This window comes from Vipera berus (assembly GCF_964194415.1).
Source record: "Vipera berus genome assembly, chromosome: 7".
In the NCBI taxonomy this organism is placed as follows: domain Eukaryota; kingdom Metazoa; phylum Chordata; class Lepidosauria; order Squamata; family Viperidae; genus Vipera; species Vipera berus.
Genome location: NC_138209.1, coordinates 26,700,104 through 26,718,517, shown reverse-complemented (window position 1 = coordinate 26,718,517; position 18,414 = coordinate 26,700,104). Strand labels below are relative to the sequence as shown.

The 18,414-nt window shown below is 41.3% G+C and overlaps 1 protein-coding gene across 7 annotated transcripts in view; it reads left to right on the top strand.

The window, feature by feature from the left end:
* The window catches only part of ARFIP1 (ARF interacting protein 1), a 65,046-nt gene that overhangs the window by 14,833 nt on the left and 31,799 nt on the right, over positions 1-18,414 (top strand). For 5 of the 7 annotated variants that reach the window (XM_081332839.1, XM_081332835.1, XM_081332833.1 and 2 more), the window contains 3 exons: positions 2,398-2,499; positions 5,950-6,058; positions 6,370-6,465. In XM_081332839.1, the coding sequence (XP_081188965.1) occupies positions 2,398-2,499; positions 5,950-6,058; positions 6,370-6,465 (307 nt within the window). Of the gene's footprint in view, positions 1-1,612; positions 1,634-2,397; positions 2,500-5,949; positions 6,059-6,369; positions 6,466-18,414 lie in introns of those variants that run through there. The other 2 variants (XM_081332837.1, XM_081332838.1) reach the window with 2 other exon arrangements.

Genomic DNA, 18,414 nt, shown 5'->3' with positions numbered 1-18,414 from the left:
GTTTGGAAAACTATTCTAAGGAATCTTGAATGTTAACAAATTTATTGTACAGAATTTCAGTATACTTCTTCCCTCTTCATTTCATCTTATTGGAATCCCTTGCTATTTGTCTATTGGTGTCCTTTTGGATACCAATTTGAAGTTGAAAAGTCTTCTTGTGTTTGGAAATCTTTTGGAAATCCTCCCTCTTCCTATATTTGGTATCTTTACTTGTCTCTTGTAACAGCTCTCTGAAACTCTTCGTTAAAAATCCTCCCTGTGATCTTTATCTTTCTTGGCTTTGGTTTCTCTACTTGGCAATTTTCATAATTTATTATGATATTATATTTGCTCTCTTCTATTTCTTAGTCTTTTGTAATCTATTTTCATATTCATCCTTAACAACCTTGATTTCATTCTATAGTTCCTCTGGTTCTCTAATAATGAATTTCAGCCCTAATGTGGGGTTTCAAAATGTGTATATTGTATATACTTATGATAATATACAGGAAATTAATTGGTTTTGCTTTGTTCTGCTATTGCTTGACTTGAAACTTGCACATGATTACTTCATAATGTATTCCACGATCAGTCCCTGGCCATGTTTTTACTGTTAAAACAGTATTTCCACTTTCTTCTACTACTAATATTGTCATTTTTCTTTCAGTGTATACCTTCTAGTATATGTAGATGTCATTTTGATTGCTTGAATACTATAATAGCAATGAAGAAATAATTGAGTTGGCTTCATTTCTATTTCCTAGACCCATCTACATTTTCTTCCCTATTATTTCAAACTTTGATATTCCACTCTCCAACTACAAGGGCCACTTCTTGCTTGCATGGTCTGTTGACCATAAAACTTATCAACCTCCTCTTTTCCATCAGTGGCATATACTAAAGAGCTGTCCACACAATCTGTTTGATAATATTTGGTCATTGACTATATTGTCTCCAAGTAATGCCTTACTATGTTCCACCTAACTATGAAAACAGTGCAGTTTCATCTTTATTTTTCATGTTCTGAATATTAAACTATGAACTTCTGAATGAAGATATCTAATTCCATTCTGATTCAATTCACTTCTTAAGATATTATTATATAATTGATTCTTTTCATCTTAACTATATTGTCCAGTGGTGTCAGATAATAAGCCATTCTTACTCCTAAAGGTCCTAAGTTCTTCCTCAGTAGCATGTTGAATACTATGCAGCGGAGAGGCCAGTTATCTGGCATTATGTTGTCAGTTACTTTAACTCATCTATCCATGTAATTTTGTTAGTAAAATACAGGATCACTTTCTCCTGTTAATGCTGCCTGATATAGGTGCCTGCCTGCTTTAGCTGTGTACCTAGGATCACCTTCATGCCTTGGGTGATCCTGTTGGGAGTACATACTTTTGATTTATAATCCGAGTATTTTTCACTCATCCCAGCAAACACCCTCAGAAAGACAATGAGGTAACATTTGTTGTAAACATTATTATTTGTTCAGACTGGAGCACTAAACCCTCCTGAGGTTTCTAATGTACATCTTTTATCAGTACTAGTCAGAATAGCTAATGATGAGGGATGCTGGAAGTTGTGGTTCATTCTAAGCATTCCAAGACTCACATGGATCAAGAGAACTATAGTGATCGTCTTTTAGTCCTCTGTAAGTTTGAAGCGAGAAATTGAGCAATACAATTTCATGGGCCATCGAGACTGTCTATTTTGCATGATCAGATATGCTTATAACACATAATTTAATTAACATATAACATTAATACCTATTACTTAATAAGTATTAAGTTATTAATACTTATGGTGTGATTCACTTATATACTTTCAGCATGATTTATTCATAACCACTGTGCTAGATTATAATTTTATATTGTGATTATATGTTATCCTACATATGCCATATGCTAGGGGTAACTTTATAAATTTCATAAAGAAATAAATATACTATTGTGGTGGGGAACCCTGACAATGAATGCATAGTTGCTTATTTAGATTCCAGTAACATGGTAACAGAAAGTCTGTTTAGTATAGTGGTTAAGGGATCTGGCTAGAAACCAAGGGACTATAAGTTCAAGTCCTGTGTTAGCCATGAAGCCAGCTTGGTGACCTTGGAACAGACACTCACTCTCAGCCCAAGGAAGAAGCAATGGCAAAGTACTTCTGAAAAAGCTTGCCAAAAAATTAGTAACGACTAGTCCAAGCAGTCACCAAGAGTCAACAGACTTGAAGGTTCAAAAACAAAACTTAGTAATAGCATGTTTCATAACACTCTTATATAAGAGTCTCAAGATACACCTGGGATATAGCAAGATTTCCTCCATTTCCTGCCCCTACCAGGAAAAAAATTACTGAATATCCAAAAGCTGAATATTGATTATGTTTGAGGAAAGCTAATTAATTTTTTTCATATTGTAGGCGTGCTCAATGGCTCAAGAGTCCCCCAAAACGTCAGCAGCAGAGATTTCTGTGACAAGCAATGGAGAATTGGAAGATATGCATGAGCACAACTATAACAGGGTATGAATCTATAAATATCCCCTGAATTGCCTTGCAATAATCCAGTTTTACTAATGATTAAGCAATCCAAGAGCTGGAGAACGTGTGTCAGGGTAGCCAAGATTTCCCTGATGGGAGAAGCCTTATTCATTAAAAATGGGTATTTTATTTCTAGAGCTATACATAAAATAGAATAAACTAAAACTGGACGGCCATTTGTATTTATTTTGTTTTTAAAATGTAGAGGGTTTAAAAAGGAACCTTAATCTAGCAGCATGAGTGAAATTTAAAATAAAATTGATGATAAAATTGAAGTGAGAAATGCTAGACAGACTTAGAGATTTGCATTCATGATACATAAAAGAGTGGAAAAGAAATGAATGCTATAAACTTTAAAGTCCCCCCCAAAAAAAGAAAATTAATGTTTTGTGAAAATGAGTGTGGCCCAGGATGCAAAATTCTCCTGAAGAAGTGAGAAATCATTTTATACTTCACTGTTATGTACAAACCAGGTCACTAGTAATTAATGTTACCTCACAGACAAAGTGATATAGCAGATGTCCTAGTAATTATTGGTGTTAAAGAAGAGGTAAGAAGACAGATATAAATGAAAAGTAAAATGAAGCATAGGTTCAGCAATATGTACCAATTTTGAATATTGTCAACTATGTACTTTGAAATAGCCATTTCATTAGCTTTAAAATGGAATAAACATAAGCCTGGCAAGTATTCCATGAAAAAAAATATTGAAACTATATATCTGTTCTAATTTTTGGAAGCAGTCAAATGAACAGTGAAGGCAAACTTCTGGCATACTTTCATGCCTATTATGGTCATTAACATTGGGGCTTTGAAACTAAAGCTGACAGCTTTTCTATAAAGACTGAATCTTGTAAATGATTAAAGCTTTATCCCTGATTATTGTTCATTACTGTAAAACTTTGGCACTTTGTAGGAAATTAGAAAATATTTTGCAGTTGCCAGAACATGGGCGTGGAAAGGGTTGAGAGAGAATCTGGGATATTTATAGAAATCCCCAGACAGCACAGAGCGCTAACTTTGATTAAAGAAATACAAACATCCAGGAAAGTAAAAGGATACATTCTTATGCTCAAACTTGAAAATTTTATTTAAAAAAAACAAATACCAGCCACACAGCTGTATCGGTGAAGATATGTAGTAGAGACAACTTAATTCAACTTCAATTAAAAAATAAAAAACCTCTTAGTTCAGAAAAACAGGGAGCTCTAGGGAGATTCTTTTGGTACAATGCAAGTCAAAATAGTATTTTAGTCAATTGAACCAGAAAGTTAACATAACTGGAAAAAAGATAAAATTCCTTGTTTAAATATTCATTAATAAATTACTGTTAGCATTTAATTTAAAGAAATTTTTCAGTGTGCTATAATGCTTAATGGCAGAAGCTGGCTTCAGTGCTATGTTTACAATATTTTGTGGATTTCTCTACAGTTTAATCCTCTTGTAAACATTGTTAATGAGCATATTGCTGTTCCATCTAAATAATGATAAATTGTTGACTATGTAATTTCACCTGCATGTACTATTTGGCCATAAATATTTAGGTTTTTGGAGAAATCCCAAGAGATGTCTGCACATATCACATACTGGTAACTTATTACATATGACTGCATGGAGCCTGCCCATTAAGGTTGTATGTTGTAGCAGTCGTAAATGCTTTTGATTATGGAACCTCCAGGTGGGCCCAACCAACAGAATTTTGAATTCAGATCACAAGTTCCCGGTTTTGGCTTGGTTGTATATCAAAGAGTATATATACATAGATCTTGGTTTTGCTATGTTTCCGTCTTCATCCTCCTGTGGAATGCTATAATATGGCAAGATTTCAGTTATTTATCCAAGCAAATATAGTAGATTATCAAGGCCTGGTTTTGCAAATGTATTACAAGCCAAAACGTCATGTTCTGCTGACTTGCTAATTGGAAATGGTTATCCATCATTCAGTTAAATATTGTTTTAGCTTGATAACTGGATTAAATATTATGGAACAGACAAATGTAAAGTTCATTGTATGCATTATATTTTATATTAAGTAAACGCATAATTGCTTCAGTCTCTAGTATTTGTTCCTTCCTCTTATATATGGAGAGTTCCATTTTTTTATCCTTCTCTATCACTTGCTTATCTTTTTCTCCAAATCTGTGGCTTGATCTTTGTCTTCTAGTGAAATCTCATTGAATGGATGAAATAGCAAATTATGGCTTGTAGCAAATAAGGCATGAATGTATCAAATTAGAAACATGAAATGGAAAAAACTTGAAATCCTGAGGCTCTAGTGCAGGGGTAGGCAACCTCGGCTCTTTTATGACTCATGGACTTCAACTCCCAGAATTCCTGAGTCAGCTGACTCAGGAATTCTGGGAGTTGAAGTCAATGAGTCATAAAAGAGCCGAGGTTGCCTACCCATGCTCTAGTGGGTTAATAGCAGTCTATGGCATGAATTTAAATCTCTCTAAATCACGTTGTGGGTGTTACTATAGAGATGTTTAGTATTTATTTATCAGTTTCCCAAAACAGGATAAAGGGGTAAAATTGAAAAGGTAACTTTCTGGATTAATTTTGAATTGCGTCCAAATAGGAACAACAGATTTAATTTGCTCAGTTCATTGTCATAAATTCCAGTTGCTAGCCCCCAACTCTAAAAGTCATTGTACTTGCCCCACTGCCATTTTGCTGAACGGAGAAATTTCATCAACAGAAAAAAGAGTACAGATTCTGTACAAAGATTACTAGTTTACTGTTCAAATACTTATTTTCAGAATGGCTGAAAGAAAAGGACTGTTAGCATTGACTCTCAGAATATTTTAAACGATCTAAGATTTTTGTATCTGCGATCTACGTAAGTTTGCATTGAGTTTTTGATACAAAGACCTAGTTTACAGCTTTAACTTTTCTATGTAAGCAATCACAGTTGTTTAATTAAACTATTGGATAATGGCAGTTTGATCCATAAATGTATCTGTGATTGATCTCAGCTGTTCAAATAGTTAACCCTGTATTAGGAAACTCTTCTTGCAGAAGGCTTAATGATAAGAGTTAGCTAGATTAGTTTCTTTACTGGAAATAAGCAATACACAGAATATCTGCTTATTGCACTAAGTAACATTCAAGGTATCAGTCTTGAAAAAAGCCTTCCAGTTTGGAATCAATCAGTGCTCTAGAATTTTTCCTCCTGTTTTTTCAAAGGTATGCTGGACTGTTCTCTTTAGGGTCAGGGGAAGCATCTAGACTACACAAGGGATCTCTTAAACCTGGAAACTGTTGTAATTGAGCATTGTGTTGTCATTAAAATAGAACATCATGACACCATAAAATAGATTCCAAACTACAGAACACATTTTTCAAGATGACTTAAAGACTGCTATTATGCCTAAGTGTTCACTTATTTGGGATTTTTACATGGATATTCCCTTTTATTCAAACATTTCTAAGGAGTTGAAGCGTTCTTTGCCAGCTGGACTTGGCTTGTCTGAAACACAGATCACAACTCATGGCTTTGACAGTACCGAGGAGGGGACTATTGGAGTTGGACCTTTTGAAGGTAACAGAATTCAGTGTGTATTATTGATAAATAGGGAGCATCCTGTAACCTTCAATTTAAATACAGTGATTTCAGCTGTAAAATGTACATGCTAGCAGTAATTGGTAACAATGGTTGAGAATCTAATGGGTATACACAAAATAGCTCTCTATGTGATTTAATCACCTTATGAAGAATGTAATAGATTGCCTTTTATTTAAATGAAGTCTAATTCACTTCACGTTTTGCTTCAGTTTCACCCAGTATTTTGTGCATTAAAAATATATTGATTAAATGAAGATGGATGTTGATGGCATATGTCCCATTTCCAGGTCCTTCATCATTACCCATGTCTCCTGTTATATCGCCTAGCAGTGCAGCAGCCTGCAGACTGGCTGGACAAGGGAATGATTTAGTTATTCCCAAAGGTATTCAGAGGTCTAAGCAGTTAATGGCTTTGCTGATATAATCCTAACTCCCATGTTTGCCTATACTTCCTTGACTTGTGATTAATTGCTATGGCTAAGTAGAATGCTGCCTTTTATGCTGCTTTGGCTTGCCAAATAACTACCTTTTCTCTTCTGCATACTATCTTCCCTCAGTATTAAGCATGTCCAGAGAAGCATTCAGTAAAATGAATTGTGAGAAATGTTAATTAAAATGAAATTTTGTGTTAAATTTTATCATCATAATACTAAATAATGATTGTGTTGAGGAATCCATTATAATGGAAATACAATTTACAAATCTATATCTATACAAATTTGAGAATTTGTGCTGATGTCTGTACCTTCTTTTAAAGTAAATAACAGAATGATTCTTGGTTTTATGAAAATTATATTACCACTTTTGAAATGCATCATAAGATGAATAAAAATAGATTCAAAAAGATACTAAAACTACTGGTATATTTAAAACACTAAAATAATAACATTTGAAAAAAGGCAGGAAAATAAAGAATTTACTGGGGGTGTGCAAAATATTTCAAACTCAAAATTATGGAATCATTTTGCAATTGAATCAAAGTTGACTAGCTTGGAAGTGTTTCAGGCTCAAAACAATGAGGTTTTGAACTCAAAACTACTTGCAGAAATGATAGCTAGTTTTGCATTCAGAGCAACTTCTTTACTTTCAAAGTGGCTTGGTGTTCAAAATGATTTGTACTTCCCTAGTATTATTTTGGTGTTGAAAGGTTTATAATATAGGTGCCAAGCAAGCTCTTCTGGATGTGCTGGTATCCAAATGTCAACCCCCCAAAATATTCTGTATTGTAAGCACAGGCTTGACTTTATTTGATTCATCACATTTGGAAAAGAATTTCTAAGTTTTAAGTAAACCTTTGAAATGGCAAAGCAATGATGTATTATAATTGCATTGACAGGTGTCAAGTTAAAAGTAACCAGGATGTGAATATTACAATTAGGTTATCTCTATCCATATATCAAGCTAAACCAGGGGTGTGAAACTTGCAAGTCACATGACGTGTCATGATGTATTACAACTTTTTTCCCATTGCCGACAATGGGGTGGGCACGGTTTCGACAATGGGGTGGGCACGGTTTCGTCACACCGCATCTGGCTTGTAGGTCGGCAGTTTGACACCCCTGGGCTAAACAAACAAAAGGGCCTGCAAACTACTACCAAAGTAATTTGTGTTTTCTATGCCTTCTGGATTTAACATTCTCCAGATGTCCCTGAATTGGAATCCTCCAGATGTTCTGGGCTGGTGTTTCTTAAAAGATCTAGCCGTTATAATAAATAGTCAATGCTGACTGGAATTATAATCGGAAGCATCTAGACAATATCAGTTTGGGAAATGCTGCTTTAGATGGAATTCAGACACTCCCAAAGTAGATTATTAATTACATGAACAGATAAACCATCTATGGCAATCTAGATCAGGGGTCCCCAACCTTGGGTACTTTATGTCTGAGGACCCCTGATCTAGACTATCAGTGTTTTTTGTGTCTGTCACCACACCTAAAAGTTTTTCAAAGCACCCAGTCTTTCTGATTAGATGAAAAAGGAGAAACCACTAGATTTCCTTTATATGTAGATGTTAACAATATTGGCAGGGGGCGCGATGACTCAGCATTTAAAGACACTTAAGCTGACAACCCAAGTTCAAGACCCGAGCAGTTCACAATGGGGTGAGCTCCCATTACTTGCTCCAGCTCCTGCCAACCTGGCAATTCGGAAGCATGCAAATGCAAATAGATAAATAAGTACCACTTTGGTGGGAAGTTAACCTTTCTGTGCACTTTGGTGTATAGCCACATGACCACAGAAAGTGTCTTCAGACAATACTACTTCCCTCAGCTAAGAAATGAAGATGAGCACCAACCCCTAGAGTCGGACACGATTGGACAGGAGAAACCTTTACCTTTATCTTTTAAATAATAATGAGAATTAAAATACACTATTTTGGAATCCACAATATACTACCAAAAATAAAGCCATACCTTAATATTACATTGGGATCAGTCATTCAAATAGGAGTAGAACCACTGTATTACTGTATTATAATACTCAAATCTCATTTCATATTAGAAGCTTTTTCTTTAAATTTGTAATAATACTGAATTCTAAAATGAAGAAAACTTCCTTACTTCCATTTTTTCACTGACTTCTGTGAATAGCTGGATTACACTGCTACCTTTTAATTTTGTGGATGATGGAAAACAAAGGATATTAAGCTATAAAGAAGTATGAATCTGGTTTGGAAAATTCAATTATTCTGATATGCAATTGTGCTTCTAATGTTTTCTAATAGAATAAATGATACCATATTTTCCGGCGTATAAGACGACCCGGCGTATAAGACGACCCCCTACTTTTAAGAAGATTTTGAAGGTTTTGTCTTATACGCCGGAAAATACTTACCCACCGGCCCTCCCGCGCTTCTGCCGGCCCCCGAGGCGCAGCGTTTCCCGGGCGGCAGGCAGCGCCGGAGGGCAGCCGCCACCCCGCCACGGCCGGCGCCCCTCCTGCTTCCCCCCCAGGCCTTGAACTTCTCCCATTCGGCGGAGGGCGGGGCAGCTCCGCCCGCAGCCTCTTTTTTAGAACTCACGTGCCGCTTGCCTCTCACTGTCGGCCGAGGCGCGCTCGGCCCGGGCTCCTGGTCCCTCTTCCCGGCCAGCTTCCCACCCTGCCCCTCATGGAGCTGGCCTGGGCGTGCAGCCTCTCGGTGTGGCTGCTTTTCCTGGGCAGCCTGGCGGTGCGGCTCCTGCGCTCCGACCTGTTGCTGCGCCGGCGGCTGCTGCTGCGCGTGCGCGTGGGGCTGCTGGCCGTCCTGCAGGCGCTGGGCCAGGCCGTCCTGCCGCTGCCCCTCAGCACCGCGCTCACGGCGGCTGCCTGCTGGCTCGTCTCGGCCAGCACCGCCCGGCGGAAGCGCATCCCCGCGGGGGGAAGAGCGGTGCTGGTGACAGGTGAGTCCGGAAGGAAGCCTGAGGCTACAGCTTTCCCAAGTTGCTGGTCCCCAAAAGTTAGGCTCCCCAAGTCTCCTTCCTTCCCTCTTTGCCCCATGCGAGTTTGCTCGAATGTTGCAGCTGCTGGAAGGCCCCGCCAAACAGGAAGCTAAGCCTATACCTTCAGAACTGCAAAAAGCCACATGGTTCCTCGCGGGGCTTCCCGGAACAAGGGGCCGGCAGCCGCAGCCCCAAGCCAGGCCGAGAAGAGCGGCAGGCACGGGGGAGGAGCGGGGCCAGAGGGGGAAAGCAGGCCCAGGGGGCGCCGCCCCCGCCCCAGGCCAGACTCCGGGAGAACCTTCAGCACAGGCACGCCCTTCTCGCCTTTGTCCGCCAGCTCGCCTCGCTCCCCGGCCTCTCCCAGCGCCTCTGCCGAGCCACTCGCGCGGGAAGCGCCGCTCGGCTTCACGCGGCCCACCCAGCAGTCCCTGGAGAGGCGCACACCCCCCCCCATGAAGGGAAAGGGAAAAAGCGCCTCTCCGCCGCGGCTCCGGGTCCGCGGGCGTGCAGAGGGCGCCGCTCCCTAGCCCCCGCCCCAGGCCAGGCTCCGGGAGAACCTTCAGCACAGGCACGCCCCTCTCGCTGGGTTTCTCGAGTCCCTTGCCGCCGCCACGGCCGCCGCCTCTTCGCAGAAACACGACTCCCGCTCGGCTGGAGCCCTGGGCTGAATGGAGGCAGGCGATGGCGACCCGTGGTTAAGCGGCCGACGGCAAACGGGTGATGGAAGGCAAACTCGTCAGCTTCTGGGGCGGCTACTGCAGCTGCTGCCGTTGCTCGCTCAAGGACTGGCCGTGCTAGCGCCTCCAATGCTTGGCTGTCAGGTCCCCGACGAGAGGACGGGCAGGCGGTCCCCAGAGGCGCCCCGCTCGACCGTAGGAAGGGAGAGCCTTTGCTCCCGCCGAGGCACCGCCTGACTCGCGCTGACCACAAGAATTGCTTGCTCGGAGTGCGGAACTGAGAGCAGCAGCGCAGCAGGCGAGAGAGCTCAGAGACAATAAGGCGAGGCGCCCCTTTGGCGGAAAGGAGCAAAGCTGGGCCAATCACAGAGCAGGCGGAGCAGGGAAACAGGGAGGGAAACAGGGCAGCGGCTGCTCGATACGACGGGCGCGAGCTAGTCCCGCTCCTCTCATCAGGAACCTGTCAGCCAGCATTGGAGGCGCTAGCACGGCCAGTCCTTGAGCGAGCAACGGCAGCAGCTGCAGTAGCCGCCCCAGTAGCTGACGAGTTTGCCTTCCATCACCCGTTCGCCGTCGTCCGCTTAACCACGGGTCGCCATCGCCTGCCTCCATTCACCCAGCGATCCCGCCGCCCAGCAGAAAAAAGATCCGAAGGTGTTTTTTTTCCGGCGTATAAGACGACCCGGCGTATAAGACGACCCCCCAACTTTTGAGAAGATTTTCAGGGGTTCAAAAGTCGTCTTATACGCCGGAAAATACGGTAGATATTTTCTCTTTTATAACAATGTCTTTCTAGCAGTCACTGGAGTCACTTTGGAACAGAAATGTCTTCAGCTTCTTGTGATTTGAATGACTGATTCTCAATTAACACCTGAAACAGATGAGCTTTAAAAAGAGGCCTTCCTTTTTTAAAAGTGATTTAAAGTGATACATTTTTGTTTAGAAAAAATTCAGAAGAGATTGCATCTGTGATCCCACCTAAAAGCTACTCTTTCTTGGTATCAGTGGAACACTTAAGTGGGGAAATGCACTGGGGAAATGCACATATGTGTGTGTTGGGAGGGAATAGGATTGCTGTATCCACTTGTAAGTTGGCTTTCGCTTCCTTGCCAAAGGTGGGCACACCTGCCATGCAACTCTTGGGATGAAAAAGGTTTCCTATCTATGTGTATGTCCTATTTGTCTTACTGAGCATAAAAGCACTAATGCAGAATAATTGGACCACCTGCAAAAGTATGATAAGCAAACTTGGAGACCTGATCTGAAGTAAAGTCCAGGTTTCCAGCATGGATTCCAAAATTTTGTGATAAATAGTACATTTCCATTAAATGATTTCTTCATATGTTGTTGGATTTATACATTATACTCAATCAATAATAGTAACTGTGAGAGGGATCTCAGAGTCCTAGTGGCAAGCACTTAAATATGAGCCAACAGTGTGCTGCAGCTGCCAAAAAAGCCAACACAGTGCTAGGTTGCATTAATAGAGGGCTAGAATCAAGATCATGTGAAGTATTAATACCACTTTACAAAGCCTTGGTAAGGCCACGCTTGGAATACTGTATCCGGTTTTGGTCACCACGATGTAAAATAGATGTTGAGACTCTAGATAGAGTACAGAGAAGAGCAACAAAGATGATTAGGGGACTGGAGGCTAAAACATATAAAGAACAGTTGCTGGAATTGGGTATGTCTAGTTTAATGAAGAGAAGGATGAGGGGTGACATGATAGCAGTATTCCAATATCTCAGGGGCTGCCACAAAGAAGTCAAGCTATTCTCCAAAGCACCTGAAGGCAGGACAAGAAGCAATGGATGGAAACTAATCAAAGAGAGAAGCAATTTAGAACTAAGGAGAAATTTCCTGACACTTAGAACAATTAATGAGTGGAACAACCTGCCTCCAGAAGTTGTGAATGCTCCAACACTGGAAATTTTTAAGAAGAGACTGGACGAGCATTTGTCAGAAATGGTATAGGGTTTCCTGCCTGAGCAGGGGGTTGGACTAGAAGACTTCCAAGGTCCCTTCCAACTATTATTATTGATGATAGATCATCACACAGTCAGCCAGATGTTCAGACTGGATTTGGCATTTTTGTCTACCTATCGAGTCCTTACCAAGGACCTGGGATAGGCAGATGTGGATGTTTGATGGTATTACAGATATCATCGCAGGATGGAAGAAGTTCCTAGTAAGGCCACCTTTTGCAATTGACTAATGGCGAATTTGTCAATGCCAATGGTGTTCAAGTGGTGCTCCAGTTGTTTTGGGATTGCACCCAAGGCACCTATTGCTATTGGTACTACCCTTGCTTGCCTTTACCACAGTCTTTCTATTTCCATGTGTAGGTCTTTGTATTTTGTTATCTTCTCCAGTTCTTTCTTGTCTATTCTGCTGTCTCCAGGCACTGCCACATCCACTATCCAGACTTTTTTGTCTTTCTTATCGACAATTGTTAAGTCCAGGGTGTTATGTTGCAGGTGCTTGTCTGTTTGAATTCTGAAGTCCCAGAGCAGTTTATCATTTTCTATGACTTTCTCTATTTTATGATCCCACCAGTTCTTGCTTACAGGCAAATGATATTTCTTGCAGATCTTCCAATGCACCATTGTTGCTACTTTGTCATGCCGCTGCTTGTAGTCAGTCTGTGCGATCTTCTTGCAGCAGCTTTCCAGGTGGTCGACTGTTTCTTCAGCTTCTTTGCATAGGCGGCACTTACTGTGTGTTGTTGTCTTCTCAATTTTGACTTTGTATGCATTTGTCCTTAAGGCTTGGCCTTGGGCAGACAGAATTAGTCCCTCAGTCTCTTTCTTCAACTTTCCTGCTCTTAGCCATTGCCAGGTCTTGTTATTATCTGCTTTCCCAGCTATTTTTTTAATGTAATGGCCATGTAGTGCTTTGTCTTCCCATGCCTCTGTTCTATTCTTTATTTGGTCTTTCTTGTAGACCAGTTTGGTCTCTCCAGTAGTCAGTAAGCCTTCCTGATATACTAATTTCAGTGCATCTTCATCATTGTCCTTCAGATATTCTTCCAAAGCCATTTTTTCTTCTTCAACCATCTGATGTACTTGCAGCATTCCATGTCCACCTATTTGCCTTGGTAGATAGAGTCTGTCAATGTCACCGCATGGATGAAGGGCATGATTCATTGTCATTATTTTTCTGGTCTTCCTATCCATTGCTTTTAGTTCTGCTTGAGTCCAGTCCACTATTCCAGCTGTGTATCTAATGACTGGAATTGCCCAGGTGTTGATTGCCTTCACAGTATTTCCTCCATTGAGTTTGGACTTTAAGATCTTCTTCACTCTCTTGATGTATTCACCTCTAATCTTTTTCTTGACTTCAGTGTGCTTCATGTTGTCAGCTTGAAGGATACCCAAGTATTTGTAGTAATCTTCCTCATCCAGACTCTTAATGTTATTTTTGTGGGGCATCTTGATTCCTTCAGTTTTCACTATTTTTCCTTGTTTGAGAGTAAGTGTGGCACATTTGTCCAAGCCAAACTCCATTGCAATATCTTAGCTATATATACAGACAGCGTTCAGCTGTGATTCTATTTCAGATAATGTTTTTCCATATAGCTTCAGATCATCCATGTAAAGGAGGTGGGATACTCTGGCAGATGTTTTTGATGTTTGATAGCCATGTCCTGAGTTATTCAGTATTGTTGACAGAGGAAACAGTAGTGGTGATAATGAATCTCCTTGAAATATTCCTCTCTTGATATTAACCTCTCCCAGTCTTTCACCATTGACCTGCAGTTGTGTCTTCCATTGTGCCATCGATCTTTGCACAAATTTTCTGCTGTTTCTACTGACTCCTGTTATTTCTAGGCACTTGATTATCCAGTCATGTGGCAGAGAGTCAAATGCCTTTTTGTAGTCAATCCATGCCACATTGAGGTTGGTCTTCCTTTTCTTGCAGTTTTCCAAGATCATTTTGTCTATTAAGAGTTGTTCTTTTGTTCCTCTGCTATTGGGGCGGTTTCCTTTCTGCTCGGGTGGAAAGAGATTGTTTTCAACTAGATGCTGTTGTACTGCATCAACTACCACACCAGTTAGCAAGTTGTTGGTAAGCAGGTAATTGGCCTGTAGTTGCCTGGTGTTGCCCCTTTTGCTGGATTTTTCATTATTAGGTAGGTTTTCCCAGTTGTTAGCCACTTTTCAATTTTTCCTCCTTGTAGTATATTGTGAACTGCTTGGCAATGAGTGGGTATATAACAGTTAGATGTTTCAGCCAAAACCCATGCAGTTCATCTTCAACTGGTGCTGACCAATTTTTGATCTTCCTTGCTTTTTTTTCTACCATTTTTGTTGTTATTACTAGTTCTTTCATTTCAACTTCTGTTTTATTTGCATCCACCTCTTTTAACCAAGCTGCATCCTTTTTGTGTTTCTTTGGGTTATCCCATATCTGCTTCCAGATCTGCACTGTTTCTTCCTTGTCAGGTACTCACTAATTATTGTTGTTGTTGCTGCTGCTGCTGCTGCTACCAACATACAGAGGCATAAACCATGATTCATTGTTTATGCCTCTGTATGGTAGTAATAGTAGTAGTAGTAGTAATCATCATCATCACTGACCCTGTTGGGTTGAGACAGTTCCTCAGATAGTCTAGACGAGGTGTGTCAAACTTGCAACGTCACGTGACGTGTCACAACATATTGCGACTTTTTTTCCATTGCTGGCAATGGGGTAGGCGTGGTTTCGGCATGACGCATCCAGCCCATGGGCCAGCAGTTTGACACCCCTGGTCTACACCCATGTCATACAGGGCTTTAAAAGAAATTACCAACATCTGGAATTGCACCCAGAATCAAACTGGTAGCCAATGTAGCTTGTAGAGCAGCAGTGTTACATGGACATTGAGAGTCCCAAGAACTTTCTGTGCTGCTGCATTCTGCACCCAATTGTAGCTTCCAAATACTCTTCAAGGATAGCCCTATGTAGACCAAATATTCCAGGTCTTAGATGACTAGGGCTTGAATGTCTGAGTGCAGGAGCTCCCAATCCAGGAACGGATGCAACTGGCACACAACAGGAAGTTTGCAAAAACTCTTCTGACCATTGACTGCCACCTGTTCTTCGAACAGTAGGCGAGAGTACAGAAGTACCCTAAGTTGGGCACCAGGTTTGTTTGGGGGTAGTGCAACCCATCCAAAACTAAAGATGTTAAAGAGTCCCAGATCTCGGAGCTCCATGCTCCCAGAGCCATCCTGTCTTGCCAGGGTGTAGTCAAAGCTTATTGTCCCCCATCCAGGCCTCTACAGCTTCCAGCATTGCAAGAAGACAGTGACAGCATCAATTGGTCACTAAGGGTAGAGATGTAAAGTTGCGTATTATTGGCATATTGATGATACCTTAAGCCCTGGTAGCAGATAATTTCACCCAGTAGCTTCACGTAGATGTTAAAAAGGAGTGGAGAGAGTACTGAGCCCTGCGGCATTCCACAAAGGAGCAGCAATGGGCTGAACCTCTCAATCCTTATCACAAAACATAGTGTTTGATTCATGGTGGCTTTACCTTGCTGAAAAGGAGTGGCCTGTTAGTTTTGGTAAAACATGAGTGTGATGAAAACAGAAGAGATGATGTGCTTTTCTGCACATTTCTGGGAGAATTATTTATATTTAATATTTAATTGTCCCGTAATGCAACATATGAGAATCTTGCAGAATGTTTTGTAGTCGCTTAATTCTAAATTACTGCTAGCTATGATTTAAATGCAAGCAATGTTATTTTTTAGACTTTACCATAACCAAATTATTGTGCTGTTTTCTTTAGTACAACAACAACTTTATTGATTAGCCCTTGGTCCATATCAAAGTGCGAAGTTCCAGCAACAAATTGTTACTAAAATTTGATAAAGGCAATTTAAAATGGAATTTGATAAAATACAATTTAAAATGGAATTTGATAAAATACAATTTAAAATGGAATTAAAATAAAATACAATTTAAGATGAAATAGTAATAAAATACAATCTAAAATGAAATTAGTGTACAATAATTTAAAATATAGATAAAATATGATAACATTATATTTCAGAATCGCCCTTGCAATCTACCCCAATTAGTCCCACATATGCAGATCTCAACCGGATCATTTTGTTTAAGTACTGTGCTACGTTAAATGTTATTTTCAAGTTCTGGCCGGACATAAGGTAAGTTATTTTGATGTGGGGATCCCAATGGGTCATTCATTTGGTATATAGACCAAGATACCTGTCTCTCACCCTCTTATACAGACAACAGTCAAATAGGATGTGAGCCAGGTCCTCTACCTCTGCCGCTCCGCAAATGCAGAGACGTTCATTGTACGGTATAGCATGAAATCTCCCATATCTGACCATTGTGTCAAGCTGTTCGAATCTCGCTCTCGTAAATATCTCCCTAACATGTTTTGGGAGTTGTAACTTCAAATAACTGTCTACTTGAAAAGTACGTTTGTATTTACTCAGCCATTTCAAGTTACCCACCTTACTAAGGATAGCTATATCAGTTTGTGCTTCTATATCCTTAATTCTTTGGGCAACTTTTTTTTAGATTGTTCTCCTGTTACGCAAGAGACAGGAAGGCCACAGCTTCTTAAAAAATTTGTTAGTTTGGTGATCCAGGAGATTTGTGATTGTAGTTTTATTTGCTCTAGTAGGCATAATTTGGGGAGTCTGTCAGTCTCCATTTCATTAACTTTGCACCAGTAGTTATAAGCTCTAATTTTAGATAATGCCTGACTTGTATGAATTCCCAATTCAGCTCTAACTGCTGCAGCAGATGTTCTTGGATCTACACCCAAAATACATCTCAAATGCTGGGACTGTTTTTGTTCTAGTACTGTGGTTGAGTAAAGACCCCAAATTTCTGCTCCATACAAGAGCATTGTGGTAACCTTAGCCTTATAAACCTTGATTAATGGGGCTAGGGACCCTGGGTAACTATGGTTCTTTAATTTGAGCAATAAATTCAAATGGGCTTTTGCTCTAAATTTACTCCGTTGATGATGGTAGGCCCAAGATCCAGTCTTGGAAAAAGTTATGCCCAAATATACAAAGTTGTTAACTTGTTCAATTGGTTCACCATCTGATTGCCACTTATGTCTCTGATGGTTTCTTCCAATCACCATTGTTTTCGATTTAGATTTGCTAATGATTAGGGAGTTACCCTGGCAGTAAGAGCTGAATCTTCTTAATAGCCTATGTAATCCTACTTGTGAGTATGATAATAAAATCATATCATCAGCATAAAGCAAGCTGTTACAGTAAGTATTTAGGATCATCGGCATGTGTACCATGGTATCCTTCATTAACCCTGGCAAGTCATTGATGTATAAATTAAATAATAATGGGGCCAGGATACACCCTTGCCTTATTTATTTTATTTTATTGGATTTGTATACCGCCCTATTCCCGTAGGACTCAGGGCGGTTTACAGGGCAGTTAAAACCATGAATACAAAAAATTAAAAACAATTAAAACAATTAAATTAAATTCAAGCCCCAAGAGTAAATCTAAAACCCAGTTAAATTAACAACCCCACAGTCTGGACCAAACAGATCAAAGAGCCAAGTTTTCAGGTCCCGGTGAAATGAGCGAAGGTTGGGGGCAGTCCTAAGTTCTGTGGGTAGTTGGTTCCATAGAGCAGGCGCACCCACAGAGAACGCCCTTCCCCTGGGAATAACCCGCCGGCATTCATTAACCGGCAGTACCCCGAGAAGGCCCTCCCTGTGTGGGCACACAGGATGATGGGAAGATGATGCCGGCAGCAGGTGTTCCCTTAGATCACAGGTCGGCAACCTGCGGCTCCGGAGCCGCATGCGGCTCTTTGAGCCGTCTCTTGCGGCTCCCAGCCGCCCGGTGCGCGCGCACCTCTTCCAACGGGCAGTGGTGCGCGCGCACCTCTCCAAATGGAGAGTGGCACCGCCCGTTTGGAGAGGTGCACGCGCACCTCCCCGAATGGGCGGAGGTGCGCGCGCACCTCCCCAAACCTTTGGAGAGGTGCGCGCGTACCTCCGCGCGAATGGGCAGCGTTGCCGCTCTTTCAGGAAGCCCGCCGCGGCCCGTCTGTGAAGCTGCCGAAAGCGGCAGCTTAGCAGACGGGCCGCGGCAGCTTCCGCAAAGAGCGGCGCCCCTGCCCATTCCGAGAGGTGCGCGCGCACCTCTCCGAACGACCGGAGGTGCGCGCGTACCTCCGCGCGAATGGGCAGCGGTGCCGCTCTTTCAGGAAGCCCGCCGCGGCCC